The 15,660-nt window shown below is 33.5% G+C and overlaps 1 protein-coding gene across 1 annotated transcript in view; it reads left to right on the forward strand.

Moving 5' to 3' along the window:
• The window catches only part of Adgrl3 (adhesion G protein-coupled receptor L3), a 444,648-nt gene that overhangs the window by 369,509 nt on the left and 59,479 nt on the right, over window positions 1-15,660 (forward strand). The window contains exons 18-19 of the mRNA XM_013009168.1: window positions 9,567-9,633; window positions 12,427-12,518. Coding sequence (XP_012864622.1) covers window positions 9,567-9,633; window positions 12,427-12,518 — 159 coding nt within the window. The remainder of the gene's footprint in view (window positions 1-9,566; window positions 9,634-12,426; window positions 12,519-15,660) is intronic.

Here is a 15,660-nt window from a genome sequence, read left to right on the forward strand (position 1 = left end):
TGCAACAGCTATTTGGAGAAAGAGTTGGGAGCAGAAGCCAAATTGGAAGGTGTGAAAAGATAAGTTAGTATCCAGAAAGCAAAGTTTTTAAGAATTATGTATACCATGGAATAATTTGACTGAAAAATAGTGATCATATTAGATTCTTTGATTAAAGTAACCAAGGAATTTATGTAGAAAACCAATGCCTTATGGGGTTTGAATGTAGCTCAGTCTTTTAGTACTTGCCTCGTGTTAATAGGGGCCTTGACTGTTCCCAGCACTACAAGTAGTTGTGGTTAAAGAGGATGACAACGGAAGCCTGTGTAGGATGAGAACAAACATGTTTATGAAGAACAGTGGAGAGAAAGTACCTTTCCTCTCACTTGTAGTCAATGCATATAAGCTGAATGATAGGTAAAGGTACTCTTGGACCATTGGGAACAAAAAGATAGATGACTATGGCACACAAGATTAGGGACACCTTGAATTGATGTTGAAAGTGGTTTCTGAACTGACCTAGTCCATGGTATTGATTTTACAGATGAGGAAATCAGCCACATTAACCCAAAGTTGTACCCATGGTTATATATAGATTTAGACAGAAGCAAACATGTCATAAACCAAGTCACATTGTGTTAAATGTAGGAGGATCCTTTCTACATAGCAAAATGACCTTCTTATTTGGGGTAAAGAAAGGTAAATTTCTCAGACGCTAAGAAAGGTAAATTTCTAAGCAGAGAAAGGTTCCCATCAAATCTAAGCTGCTGAGATCTGTTGAATGAATAACTAAGGTCACGTTGAAGAGTCAGGAGATTTGAAGAGCTTTGAAATGAGCCCTCTGGAAAATGTGTTAAAGAGCCAATTAGACATTAATAAAAAAAAATTCCAAGCAGCAGTGAAGGCTCAGGTGAGGTTAGATAACATCAATTTGTCCAAAAGTTAATAAGCCAGGCTTCTGAGAGTCAGCAGCCCTAGCTGACTAGTAATAAAGCAGGTTGCTTCCCAGAAATGAGAATTCCTAAAGATGGAACAAGAAAAGGACAGCAGAATTATAGGAAGCCTTGTGAATATAACATATATGTGGTACCTAGGCACCAATAATACAAATAAAAGAAATCTATTTTCCTTCTTTCCTTCCTTCCTTCCTTCCTTCCTTTCCTCCTTCCTTCCTTCCTTTCTTTTTCTCATTTGGGCACTGATGGTTCATGCCTGTACTCTTGACCCCTCACCAGGCTGAGATCTGAGGGCTGTAGTTCAAAGCCAGCCTAGGCAAGAGTCCAGGAGACTTTTATCTTCAATGAACCATCAAAAATCTAGAAGTAGAGCTGTACAGTTAATCGCTAGATTGCTAAGGGCACAAATAATTATATGTAAATGTAATTACTAACAATTGAGTTTGAACCTGACTTTGTGAAGTATTGTCAAATATTAGCTCATTCTCATTCAGTAACAAGGATGGAACAGACTAGGCTTAGAAAAAAATATTTTCTCTTAAAGGTATTTTAGGATAGAGGTGTTATATTGATCATAGGTTTGTGGTTCTTATAAAAACAACACCTGGATTGATATGCTTCACACGTTATAAAACTCAGACCTTTAAATTGTACCCTTCAATGGCAGTTTGTTCTCAATGTTACACACTCAGCACCACTCAAAGAGCCCAATAGCAAAGAGCCCAACAGCAGTCACTCCTCCAGGATTGTGTAATTTTACATTTTGATCAGTACACTCTCCCCCTAAAAATTAATTTGAGTGATACCATTATTTCTGACCTTCTAGGACTTCAAATATTGTTCTTACGCAGTTCTGTTTGCTCTCTTGAAGTTCTTGATTTTCTTTTCTTTTCATTTAATGATTGTATTTCTCTCCTTAGTTATTTGCAAATATTCCTGTTACTGAATTGATTCAACTTGTATGCTTTGCATTTTGGTGATTTATTTGGAGACAGATGTCATTTCCTGGATAGTTGAAATCTGTCTTCTTTTAGAATCAATATTGTACAAGACTGGTGACTTTGTGAAAGCTTTGGCCATCATTGCTCTAATTTCCTGCACCATAACTAGAATGTCTCATTTATTGGTGTTATTACTATATGGGAATAGAGGCTAATTTATTTCCAAGGAATGTATTCAAAACAAACCTTAAGAGTTAAGCTTTATAATTATGATTTTTTGCCCAAATAAAAGCAAAACAGAGAAAAAGAGCAATAGGTAAATGTTACAGATAAATAGGAAACAAAGAATAAAATTCTATCATGGGCAGATACAAGGCATCTCAATATCTCTTTTGTATATTACAAAGAAAATCAAAAACTGGTCACACAGGAGCTTTCCTACTCCACTGGAAAAATGATTAACATCTACTTTGGGGGAGCTCATCCAACCCAATAACTCTACAGTTATGTCATTTTCACTGAAGAAGCAAGTGTTGATAAGAGTTCTAACAATGATATTCCACCAACCCATGGAACTTATATAAACAATTTTTAAAAAAGAAACAGATCATTGAAAATAGAACTTTTCTTTAATATTCAGGTGTTGATTTTCCAAACTGAAATGAACATTTTATTTTTTTTGCTAAGGTCTTAATCAAGGCATCTATTCAAATACAAAGATAAGCATTGGCTTCTATGAAACTCACAAGATTTCTGCATATAGAATTTGATATCATGGCTCTTACTGTCTCCTGTCTTTACTATTCTAGTTTCTATTACCGTTTTATTTTATTCCATGTAACCTTACCAATTCCTTGTTCACTTTGTGAACAGTTTGTGATGTACCTTTTAATTTTTGTTCTTGTTTTTTTGTTTTGCTGGCTAATATCTCCTTCCTGAACGTTATGGTAGGTTTTAAAAATAAAATGTATGCAATCCACAGTCAAATATAAACTGGAATTAATCAGAATTCAAAGAGATATAGGCCATTTTCAGTAAATTCAATCTAGTAAACTTTTGTTTTGGAAGTCCTTTAGAGTTATTTTTAGAACTTCACGATTCTTAAACTTACTCTGTTTCAACCAAACAGAGCACATAACAAAACAATTTAATATATATCACAATGAGTCATATAAGATTTTTTTCACCTTTTTACTCCTCTTTATCTATTTAATTGCTTTATTATAGTATAAGGAGTTGTTAGTTCAGAAAACTTTTATAATAATAATAGCTTGCCCTTCCTAAAAATAGCAAATTATATCAACAATAGAAAATGGCTTTAGAGATAAAATTGTTCTCCTAGGTTTGAATAAATATTATTTTGATACAGATAGAGATGCGATCATATTTCATCTGGCTGATAGATTATGATGTGTTTTTCTATGAAGTGTTATTAAGCTGTTGAATTTATTATGTACCATGCACATACACACACACACACACATACACAGCATACATAATTTGATCTTGAAATGTTGCTTCATTTGCCATCAATTTACAATGCTTATAGAAGAGTCATTATTTCTGTCTTTTAAAACAAAACATTTTTATTTATCTCATATATACTTAGTAGTTTTAACAATATTTGGCGACAACAACCTTATATTTGAAAGACTAATCAAATAACCAAATGTCCCTTTTTAAACCAATATTGGATCTCATGTTTGAATTGCACTATTAATAATGAGAATTTATTTCCATTTATCTGTTTTTATGTCTTTTCCCAAGCTCCAGTCTTTTATTCATGTCCACAGTTAATGAAGCTACTCAATAGAATACTGTCAGAAGATGAGTATAGAAAAGTCTGACATTGACTTTGCAATTCAATCAGAACTGTTTGGAAATAGAGTCCTGCACACTCTGATTTTATCTGAAGCTAATCAGTTCATTCAAACTTTATTGCCTTGATATTACCACAAAATGCAAAGTGTTTTAACAGTTAAGTTTTTAATAGAAAAAAATCACATTAATGGTTTATAGCATTTTTTGAGTCTCATGCATACAAGTGAAAAGGCTGTGGGCATTATTGTGAGTGGATCAGGAGATGGGGTGAGATTTGGGTACCAGGAAGAGGAAGATCATTGGAGAAAAACAAAAACAAAAAACAACCCACAAAACAGAGGATTGCCTAAGAGATAAAATCCAGGCTAGCAAATTATTGATAAGGGCTTGCTCAAAGGCATGGATTAAATCTTGAACATTTGTGATCAAACAGAAATCCTTAAGTAGTAGAAGATTAGGCAAGCCCTTAAAACAACCAAATTCAAATGTGATCATCTGAAATTGCTTTAAATTATCTATTGAAATTTAGATCCCCCATCCCAGTTCTTAAGCTTATGAGCTGCCATGTTTCTTTATTTTCTTTCTATCATTTAACCAGCATGAGTGTCTGGGCTGAAAAATGGTCTTTATTTTGTAGATTATTTTATTATTGAAGAGACTTGTCAAGGCACATTGAACTTAATAGTATCTACTAGTTTCATGTATAGGTTTATTATATACATTTGTCTACAAGAGGTAAGCACTTAAACGTACATAAAGGAAATATTTTCATTTAGAGTATTTGTCTAGCATTTTTAAAGTGACATTTTAAAATATTGTTACATTTCATTGAAATGAAACCGGTCAAAGACATCAAGTTATCACCATATGTGGAAATTTTAAGTTCATCATGAACTTTTTGGTTAAGCATTTATCCATTTCAGAACTGCATACCAAACAGACACGGTGATCGTCCTGTTAATTTGAAAATACAATGAAATAAAACTAAAGTCAAATGTTTGACTTGAATTCTTTCTAGAATAAAAGAAGTATAATAATATACACGTTCATTAGCCATATGGATTTAGGAATCAATTGAGCTAGAACAAACCTCAAACCCAATTGTTTATCCCAGTTCTCCAAATCTGTAAAGTGGAGTTTATTATAAGTACTTTGTAAGGTTATTGTGATGTTTGAAACTACACATGTGTATATAAAGGTACTTACGTATGTGTTGGAGTATGTATGTAAATCAAATGTATAGAATGTGCAAGCTAAATTACAACTATTATTACTAGTTCTATTATGTAGTTGATACAAATGAAGACATAAAAACTTTATGATCAGAATATAAATGATATATTTTATATTACTATATTATTCTGAAATCCAGAGCTGTGTAGAACTACAAATGTTAATCATGATTACTACTATTCAGACTCCATCCTTGCATGAATCAGAAAAATGTTTTATTCTGATGCACTTGCTCCAAAAGTATCTCAGGTTTAACTAAATGAGTGTACTGTAATGAAAATTATATTAACAAGGAATGTGCAAGTTTAGGGTTAGACATGTTATGCTTGGTATGTATCTGTCTCTTTTTCCATTTTCTTGCTTGCTACATTTCTCTCTTTTTAAAAACTCTTTCAACTATTCCAGTAGATAAATATATCTGCATATGTTACAGAGATATTTGCATATGTAACAGAAGAAACAGCATTGTATAATTCATAAATTCTCATGAACAACTTGATATAATTAAGACTTATTAATTTCAGGGCTGAATATCAACCAAAATATGTTTACTGGTTACATTGAGCACTTGATAGTTTACTCTGATTTAATGACCTGTAGGAAGTGAAAAGAATACCATTGTTAATTCACATTTCTTAAGAAAACATTGAATAATAATCATATATCTGCTCCACAAGGAAGAATAAAATCAGAGCCAAAATGCAATTTTCCATAATATCTAAATGACAATACATTGCTCATTTTGAAGAAATTATAATCTCACAGTGTTACTGGACACTAGAAGCATTGTTTAACATATGTTTTAGATGACATTTATATATATTGCCCAGTTGGCTTTATTTTTTCTAAATACAGAATTCTGCCTTTTCAAAATGACTTGTGTTAAAATGAAGTACTTTAGCATTTAGTTTAACATCAGAAGAGAATCAACTTTAGAAGCATAGTTTTCTGTTGTCCAATTTCAAAAACACTATTGTAATGTTGTGGAAGATTAATTTTGTTCATGTTTTTCATTTGTGTCTAAACACAAATATGGTACTTGCAGAGTAGGTAAATGACATTTAGGGGACACTGATACTAAAATCTACATTTTTAATTTTAATGATGTTTCTTATGCTTTGGAATAGAACAACTCTGGAGGAGAATAACAATTCATCCTTGTGAAAAAATATTGCTTCAGTAACATTTCATTATACAAAATAACAATGTTATTTTTATCATTTGAAAAATACAGTACAATAGAATTTAAATGGTATACATGTGCTATGCTAATGAAATAAAGATAAGGCAAGTTCTGTGGCACATAACAAGTCCTCCTTTGAATTCTAGAATATATTTGATATTGAAAGCTTTTTGTATTACTTCCAATAAAATGTAATGTGGTCAGAGTGTCCTTGCTTTTTTAGCTCAGATTTCTTTTGTTATAGTACTTTCGTAAGCACAATGTATAGATTATACACATATGGTTAAATTTTATTAAAAAGTAATTCGAGACATCATAAAAGTTATACAAGAATGCTCAATCAAAATGACTCAATTCATGAGTTAGACGTTGCTTGGTGGATAAAAGCCACTTTCAAGTGGATCATTTTCTTCAATTGTAGATGTTTCTGGCCTTTTGCAAACTTACTCTGATGAAGTGTTCCTCTTCCATTTGTCTCACTCATCTGAAATGGTTTCCCCTTAACTGGTGGATCTGAATTGCATCCAAATGATACTGATTTATAGGATGCTATGAGTTAGACTCTAGATATCCAGACATGTTTGTATAGAACCCACACAACACCATTCCTCACATTAAAGCCTAAGAGAATTGTTTCAGTTTAACACTGTGAACTGGGGCAGGAAATACATGAGTTTTTAAGGTAGATAATGAGAGCAAGAGATGAAATACAGAAAGCTTTGAGAGAGCTAGCATGTGTCCAGAAACAACAGCAGGTATGGCCATATGGCAATCAAATTAGCAAAGGCATTCTTGCCACAAAAGGCATAAAGCCCTGCAGCCCTCATGGAGAGATGGCTTATTCAGTGAGTGCACTTTGCATCGTTGAGATTACCTCCTTCCACTGTTCGGTTCTGAGGGGAATTTAAATCTATTGTAATAAATACACATTGAAAACATTTTTTTAGAGTAAAAATAATTTCTAATTTCACTTTTGTATTTCTCAGATACCATTATACCAAAAGCACATTTCCAAAGAAAACATTCCCTAAGCAAGCTTTATATGGAAAAGCTGAACGACTGTTACTTAAAGTGTTTGGCAATGCTAAGTTTTTTACTCTCTTCGTTGAAAGACAATCACTAACAATGTAAACATTATTTGTACAAGTCTTTCATTTGTATGACAGACAGACAGAAAGACAGACAGACAGACAGAAAGACAGACAGATAGATAGATGGATAGATAGATAGATAGATAGATAGATAGATAGATAGATAGATAGATAGATAGATAGATAGATAGATAGATAGATGTAGAGATATGTCTAGGGAATCTTGAAGCATATATTCCTATGAAGTTTATTTCCTGGAAATTTATTATAGCTCTCAGATTACCTCTCCAAAACTTTGACCTACAAACAAGGACAATATTATTAATACTCATTCTTACATTTATCATCAATATTATATTGTAGTGCTTGGATTCTAACAACATTCTTAGGCTGAGAGTATATTCTAGGAGAATGTCTCTGCTTGTCCTTTGTTTTTACCCTGAGGGAAAAATATGGTCTGTGGAGAACCACAAAATTTCCCCTAGCTCATTCAAGTCCAACACACACATCCTTTATGAAGGTGATGACAGCCTCCACATCAGTAAGAAGGGAAAGGTTCATGTATGAAACTTGAGTTCTCGGGTTGATTTCTATTTATAGGCAACACCACACATAGATTTTCTATCATCAAGTTTTTGAACAACACAACAAAAGCATAATGAATTACTCAAACAAAATGGGGAAGAATTTAAGTATTGATTACCTTACCAATAGTATTTTTTCTCAAGCATGATAATTATGTGTATTTTGAATAGAAAGAAATTGCCTTCTCTGGGATGAATAGATGAACTGAAAGTCTTTCATTGTACTTTTATTAAAATTAGTTTATGTGTTTCACTTAATGGAAAGCCAAATGTCTAGGAATTGATTTTCTATCATCTATCATCTATCTATCTATCTGCTATTACGTCTTGATCTATTGATTAATTGATGGTGTTGGGAAATAAAAGCCAGGCCTTGTGCATTTCAGGCAAGTGCTTTGCCACTGAAGCCCTCTTTCGGAAGCACTCAACTTTTCTAAAATGTAACCTCTTGTCATGTGCATAGATCCATACTATTTTGTTGCCAATAGTGAGACTTGAACACAGGTCCTAGGTGCTGTCCCTTAGTTTTATTCACTCAAGGGTGGCATTCTATCACTTGAGCTCCACTTCTGGCATTTTGCTCATTAATTGGGGATTTTCCTGCCTGAGCTGACTTCAGCCATGTTCCTCAGATTTCAGCCTTCTTCATAGTTAGAATTATAGATATAAACAACTAGCACCTGTCTTACTTCTCCCTTTTTTTAAACTTTTATGGTATTTTATCAGAGAAAAGCAAATATTTTATGTATCAATTACTTTATTGATAGATATTTTTAAGTTGTGTTCTTTGTAGTTTTCCTGTATTCTATTATTGCTTAGGTTTAACTATCATTTGTGTAATTACAAGAATACTTTAAGTCCTTAAGATTTGTAGGCTTACAGTACAGCAAAACATTCTTGGATATTTGCTGCTGAAAGCATTTCTTTTTTAATTATGCTTCAGATGTACCAGGTTGGCAAATAATTCAAGATATTATTTTTAACATCAAATATAATTTGTTCAAAATTTACATTAATCTTTCTCATAACGAGTCACTTCCATTTTGTCTTCCTGTCATCCTGGAGAATGGAAGTGTAATTTCCCAGAGGCTTTAAGAATTGGGGGAGTATTAAATGTGGCTAAAATTAAGTGATTAATAATTCACTTTTAGGTCATGAATCAACTTCATGAGATGCTAAGGATAATTTGCAACCCCAGAAGTATGAGCAGTAACAATGCACTTTTTTAAGACTCAAGAACTCTCAAAGGTTGGCTGCCCAAGCTAATTAAACTTCAGTCATCTAATACCAAATTTATTTCTTCTTTGTACTGAATTTCCTCAGATCTTCTTGACAGGAAAATGTCACTTTCCCTGACAGCTGATAGACAGGTTATGTAGCACTGTAATTGAAGAGAAAAGGATAGCTTAAAGCTACTTGTTTTAATGGCTCTATGCATGGCCTTTTCATTCTTTTTCCTTCCTTCCTTCCTTCCTTCCTTCCATTCTTTCATTCTTTATTGTTTCCCATAAGATTTCTATGACAGGCACAAAAGGCCTTAGCAAATAGGCCCAGTGCCATTTTTCCCTGCTTCCTCAAGGGGTAATTATCTTACTCCATCAATAGTGCTGTCAGAAATTGGGCACATAATTCAGCATTTAAATGAACAAGCAATGTAATATTTCCTGTCTCCCAGTGGAATGCTTTGCAGCTCACATTCTTCTCTGTCACTCGTTCATTCTTGATATATGTCCACTACCCCGTCTTTGAGTATTTCTCTCCCTTGTGTTTCCCTGCAGATGTTGGCTCCGACTTGACACCTACTTCATTTGGAGTTTTATAGGACCAGCGACCTTGATAATTATGGTGAGAATTCCTAATTAACTATGTATTTTCCACATCAAGAAATAAAACTTTAGCCATTCCTGTACTGACTTTAATTTACATAGGTTAATTTGAGGTGAAGCATGTACTTATTTGACCCTACATAACTCAAGCAATTAGGCACTCATTATATGCTACTTTTATACTGTAAAATAGTTAATCTAAACCTGCAGGAGAAAAATACATGAATGTGAAGTGTTTTGCAATCTGTGGCCACTTACAAATCCAATCCAATTTAGTCCATTTAGTTATATAGATAATTAAGCAATGATAACTTCAACAATAGTATATTTTCATTTTTTTTCTTTGGGATAATTTGAATTGAGAGTATGGAGGAATGAGAAAGATGGGAAAATACCTATTTCTTCCAGTTTTGTCATGTCTCTTTAAAACGAAAGCTTAATAGAATTTACTTGGGCACAGCCCAATTAAGCAGGCATTCTGAAATCATGCTTCTCATTTTATTTTCAGCTGAATAATATTTTTATTTCCAATACAATTTTTATGTTTAGACCAAAGTATTAGTACTACTCTTTATTAAAAATATAGTTACTGCCAGCTGTAGGTGACTCATGCCTGTAATCCTAGTTACTCAGGTGGCTGAGATCTATTTATCCTAGTTTGAAGCCAAACTGGACAGAAAAGTTCCCATGAGTTTCAAATTAACCACTCAAAAAAACCCAGAAGTGGCACTGTGCCTCAAGTGTAGAGTGCCAGCTTGAAGCACAAAGAGGTTCAGCACCTAGGCACTGATTTCAAGCCCCACAACTGACTGAAAAAAATATATGTGTATAGTTGCTACTTATTTTTGTTATCCCTTTGTCTTTGAATAAAATATAGGGCCACAATTTCTTATTTTGAACTACTGGGATAAATATATTTTGGAAGTAAGAAATGTTTCAGAAATTGGAAAGGCAATATGATCTATATACTTTATATGTACATACCTACATTGGTACATAACATACATACGTAAATACATATATACATACATATAAAAAGTAAGAAATAGGATATTGCTCCAAATGAAATATATTAACCATTATTTTTATAAGAGATGAATAAAAGCTCATAGAATACTGACAATGTGCAGTTATGTCAATACAAATCACATTTTCCCCTGCAAATGTACTCAGTTCAAGTCAGGTTTATTAAGTACCCAATACATAAATCATGTATGTTTGCTAATACTGGGGCTTGAACTGAGGGTTTTGTGCAATTTTAGCAATTTTTCTCAAGGGTGACATCATACTACTTGTACGACATCTCCACTCTGTTATTTTGCTGATCATTTGAAGATAAAAGTCTCTCAGAGTTGTCTGTCCTAGCTGACTGACAACTGGGGTCCTTGGATCTTAGCATCTTTAATAGCAAGGATTGTAGACATGAGCCAATGCATTTAAATTTTTACTTTTAATATTGTTTTGACTTAGGGATAAATGATAAAAGTTGTCAGGCAATATTGTAGGGAAATTTTAATGGGGCTTTTAAATTAAATTTTTCTAGGATCTACCATTTCCAAACTGTAGAAAGTATAAATGAGCCAAATGCCAAAGGACAATGTAATATGTGGTTTTCAAATTAACCACTCAAAAAACCGGAAGTGGCACTGTGCCTCAAGTGTAGAGTGCCAGCTTGAAGCACAAAGAGGTTCAGCACCTAGGCAATGATTTCAAGCCCCACAACTGACTGAAAAAAATATATGTGTATAGTTGATACAGATAGTTTACACTGGAATTCTTGGTTCTAATTCATATGCTTTCTGTAGTCTCAGTGACAAAATAATATCATGACAGATTGTAATATCAGAATTTAACCAATACTTTCTAATCCTTTTAAGAATAATATATAGGTATTTGTTTAAGAATGAGCTGATTTTATATGTATGTATATATGTATCTATCTATCTATCTTTTTTTTTTGTCAGTTGTGGGGCTTGAGCCTGTCCTGGGCACTGTCCCTGAGCTCTTCAGCTCAAGGAGAGCACTATATACTTGAGCCACAGTGCCACTTCGGTTTTCTGGTGGTTAATTGGAGATACGAATCTCATGGACTTTCTTGCCCTGGCTGGCTTTGAACTTTGATCCTTAAATCTCAGCCTCCTAAGTAGCTAGATTACAAGCGTGTGCCACTGGCACTGGGTGATATATGTATTTTTATAATGTAGCATTTGAATCACAATAAATTCACCCAAATGTTCAGGGTACAGAAATAGTAGCACTCAGAAGCCCTAGAGAAATAATAATCTTTGTTTGTTGGTGGCTTGTGTTTATTAAAAAAAAATACACTAAGCTTTGAGTGTTGAAAGATTTGTCCATCAAGATGAGTACCTGTTGTCCTAGCTTCTCAGGAAGCTGAGAAATGGAAGATCAGTATATGAGACAAACCTGGTCAGAAAACCATGAGACTCCATCTTCAAAAAAGAAACAAGCAAAAAGCAGGTCAGAAGCATGTCTCAAGTGGTAGAGTAGAAGTTGAGAAGCAAACCAAGCAAGCACAGGGTTCTGAGTACCACCAAAGGGCAAAGGAGCAGTTTTCTGTCATTCTAAATTGCTGCTGATTTTGTGTGATTTGGGCACAAAGAGTGCTTTGTACCACATTGCTCCAACTGGCTTCTTGCCCTTTGCTAAAATACTAGGCAGGCGCTGGTGATCAAATTCCTTTAAATGTACACTCAATACTAATTTACCAGAACGATTCGTTTGTAACAGAAAATAGACTTGCCTTTTTCTTTACTGTGGTTATGAACCATAACATTACCTTTTTGCATTCCAGCTTAATGTAATCTTCCTTGGAATTGCTTTATATAAAATGTTTCATCACACTGCCATACTGAAACCTGAATCAGGCTGCCTCGATAATATCAAGTAAGTGATTTTCATTTTTGTTTGCTACGTATTGTACTCTGCAGCTATGCCGGCTTTTTATTGTGTTCAAAACAATATGACTACATTATTATGAAGGTCAATGTACTGTCTATGCTGAGTAAGTTAATTTATTGACTCTTGAAGTACCTGAAAACAGTACAGTACAGCTCTCTAGTTTACCCACTTTTCTTCTAAAAGTTTTGAGTGAAATCTGTAGTCACTTTTTCCTCAAAAGAGATAGAAAATTTCCTGAAGAGAATAGTCAGTTCTTCTCCAGATTAATGACTACCTACATTCTCTCACATTCTTCTCTCTACTTTGAATATGACAAGGACAAGATGGCACCTGCAAGTAGCAAAGTAGGATTGTACACTTCCAGAGAAGACTGCATTAGGTGAAGAATCTGGATATCTGCAACTAATCTGTCTCCTTGTCAGGAAAGAAGGAGGGAATCTTACCTAACATACATGTATGGGTTGAGCATCCCTGATTTGAAATATTAGGATCAAGAGTATTTCAGATATTTAAGTTGTCTTTTCTTTTTTAAATTTGGAATATCTGCATGTATTTTATTGCTGAGAAATCCCTACTCTAAAAATCTCAAATTAAAAATGCTTCAAAATCTGAAATGTTTTGATTCATCATTTGGAATTTCAGAGCATTTTTGGATTTAGGATTTTTCAGCCTAGTAATAGCCAAATTTGCTTTGAATTATAAATACTTGGCTCTGAGTTTTTTTGTACTGACATAACCTCCTGGGAGGTGTATTTCTCTACAAGTATCTTTTTACTTAATCATCTTTTCACATTTAAAGTACTATTTCTCTATGCTAAGATAGCCCAAACCAGAGAGACAGGAAAATATTCACATTAACTTTTAACATAAGTGGTGCTTTAAAACATAAATGTAGTTAACTGAAATTTTCTGAAGAAACATTCCTTGGAATAACAAAAAGCAAAAATAAATATATTTTGCTTGCTGCTTAGAATTACTGATATTTGCAAACCATAGTAATGGTGAGGTGCATATTTATTATTAATATGTATGATATAGTAAAATGGATTTTCTTATGGTCTGCTTATGTATGTGTTAATGTGGAGCCATGGATGCACATTCAAAGTTTTCAGGAGGTCACCTGTAACTATCATGTCCTTACTCACATTCTGGGAGCCACTTCAGACAGCAGTTGTCACTCATTTTCCATCCTACTGTACCTGCCATTGCCCACAAGGAGGCCTCCAATGAGTGTTTAAAAAAAAAAAGTAACAAGGAAGTGGAGGTGTGGCTCAAATGGTGGAGCTCTAGGCCTGGAGTGGAAGAGCCAAAGAGCCAAATCAGAGTGGGAAGCCCTGAGTTCTAGCACCAACAAAACAAAACAAAACGGGACTGGGAAGGTGTCTCAGTGGTAGAGTCCTTGCCTTGCTTTCATGAGGCCCTGGGTAGAATTCCTCAGCACCACATAGCAGAAAAAGCAGGAAGTGGCACTGTGGCTCAAGGGGTAGAGTGCTAGCCTTGAGCTGAAGAGCTGAGGGACAGTGCCCAGGCCCAGAGTTCAGGCCCCATGACCTGAAAAGGAAAGGGAAAAAAGGTCAGTATACCAAAGATTTTAATGACAAGTATTAATGATACTAAACAGTTAATTCCAATGAAGAAATCATTTGTCTACATTAATTGCAAGGGAGAAGCAAGGAATTCGAAAGATAAAAACATCATAAACTCAGAATATCTACTGTGAATAATTGCTTTTTATAATTCTTAATTTTACTTTGTTGACATAATAATCATTCTATTGCTGAATTATGTACAATTAAATTGTCATTCTAAAATATAATGTTAGTTACATGGACTATTCATCATAAAAATGAATTTGAATAAGTCAAATAGTACCACAAAATATATTTTCTTAATCATGGAATATATTTCTCCAGTGAGACTAAGCTATGCATTTATATCTGTTATCTTGTATCCTAAAACAAGATGTAAATAGTTATTTATCATTTATGATTTAGTTCAAAAACTATCAGAAAGTGACTAAAAATGTTATTTACATAACATCCTTCACTAGTTTGAAAAGTAGAGACAATGATCATTCTTTGTCCTATTCTACAAGTATATTTTTAAGTCAGTTTTATGACATTTTTGTCCAAAGCATTAAAGATGAAGACGTTTTCTTTATAACATACTCAGTACAGACCTTTTAAAAGTTTAATTTGCTCATTGTTTGTATTTCTCTAGATGATATTGATTGGTAGTATTGTTTAGACAAACAATGAAGCACATAAAAGCTAATAATTATATTTAGTGACATTGATGGTATCAAGTTTTATAAGGTAAAGAATAAAAAGCACCCCAAACTAAAAATAAAACCAAAACCATAAATAACATTATCTTGATTTGAATTTTGTCTCAAAAGCTTGCTATAGTCCAAGGATATAGTTCACCTCTAGTGACATCTAAAATCCTGAGTGCTCTGATGTATTCAGTCTTGGGATTGAAAAATAAATAAATGCCTAGATAAAATAATATATAAACTGCTAGGATAGTATTTTTGGAAGTATTTATCTTTTCTGAGATTTCTCTTTTTTTGCTTTAAAGTGGCAGGAAGAGTGAGGAAATTACCTACACGTCAAATAAGCGAAGAAATATAAAACAATCATTGATGAATAACTACAGAAAAAAATCTAATGAGGGAAAGCAAGAAAACTGAGTATTAGAAAAAGTATCAACAATGGTTTTAAGATGAAAGAAAACCATGATCTGGTTAAGAACTTCAGAGAAGGAATCTGGGAGTAAGTGGAAGAATTGCAGGAAGTGGGATCCAGAGAAAAGCTAGAACAACTTTACTACGTCAGATTTGAGGAAGAGATTCCTCTACCAAACTAACAGAAGCCAGAAGAGAGAAGCAGTTTTGCTAAGGTGGATTAAATAATCACAGTCGTAGCATAGATAGGTGAATGGAATCAAGGTTAGAGCAGTGATTTGAAGGATATCTACTGACTCTCCTGGACAAAATAAGATATGTTCTTCTCCAGGTTGAGAAGCCATGTTGGAAAGAGATCAAACATCTCAAGAAATGTTACTTACTACTTCATAGAATTTTAAGGAGATTTAATTATATTTAAATGCATTGTATTTACTATGT

Source organism: Dipodomys ordii, unplaced genomic scaffold, assembly GCF_000151885.1.
Source record: "Dipodomys ordii isolate 6190 unplaced genomic scaffold, Dord_2.0 Scaffold8, whole genome shotgun sequence".
In the NCBI taxonomy this organism is placed as follows: Eukaryota; Metazoa; Chordata; class Mammalia; order Rodentia; family Heteromyidae; genus Dipodomys; species Dipodomys ordii.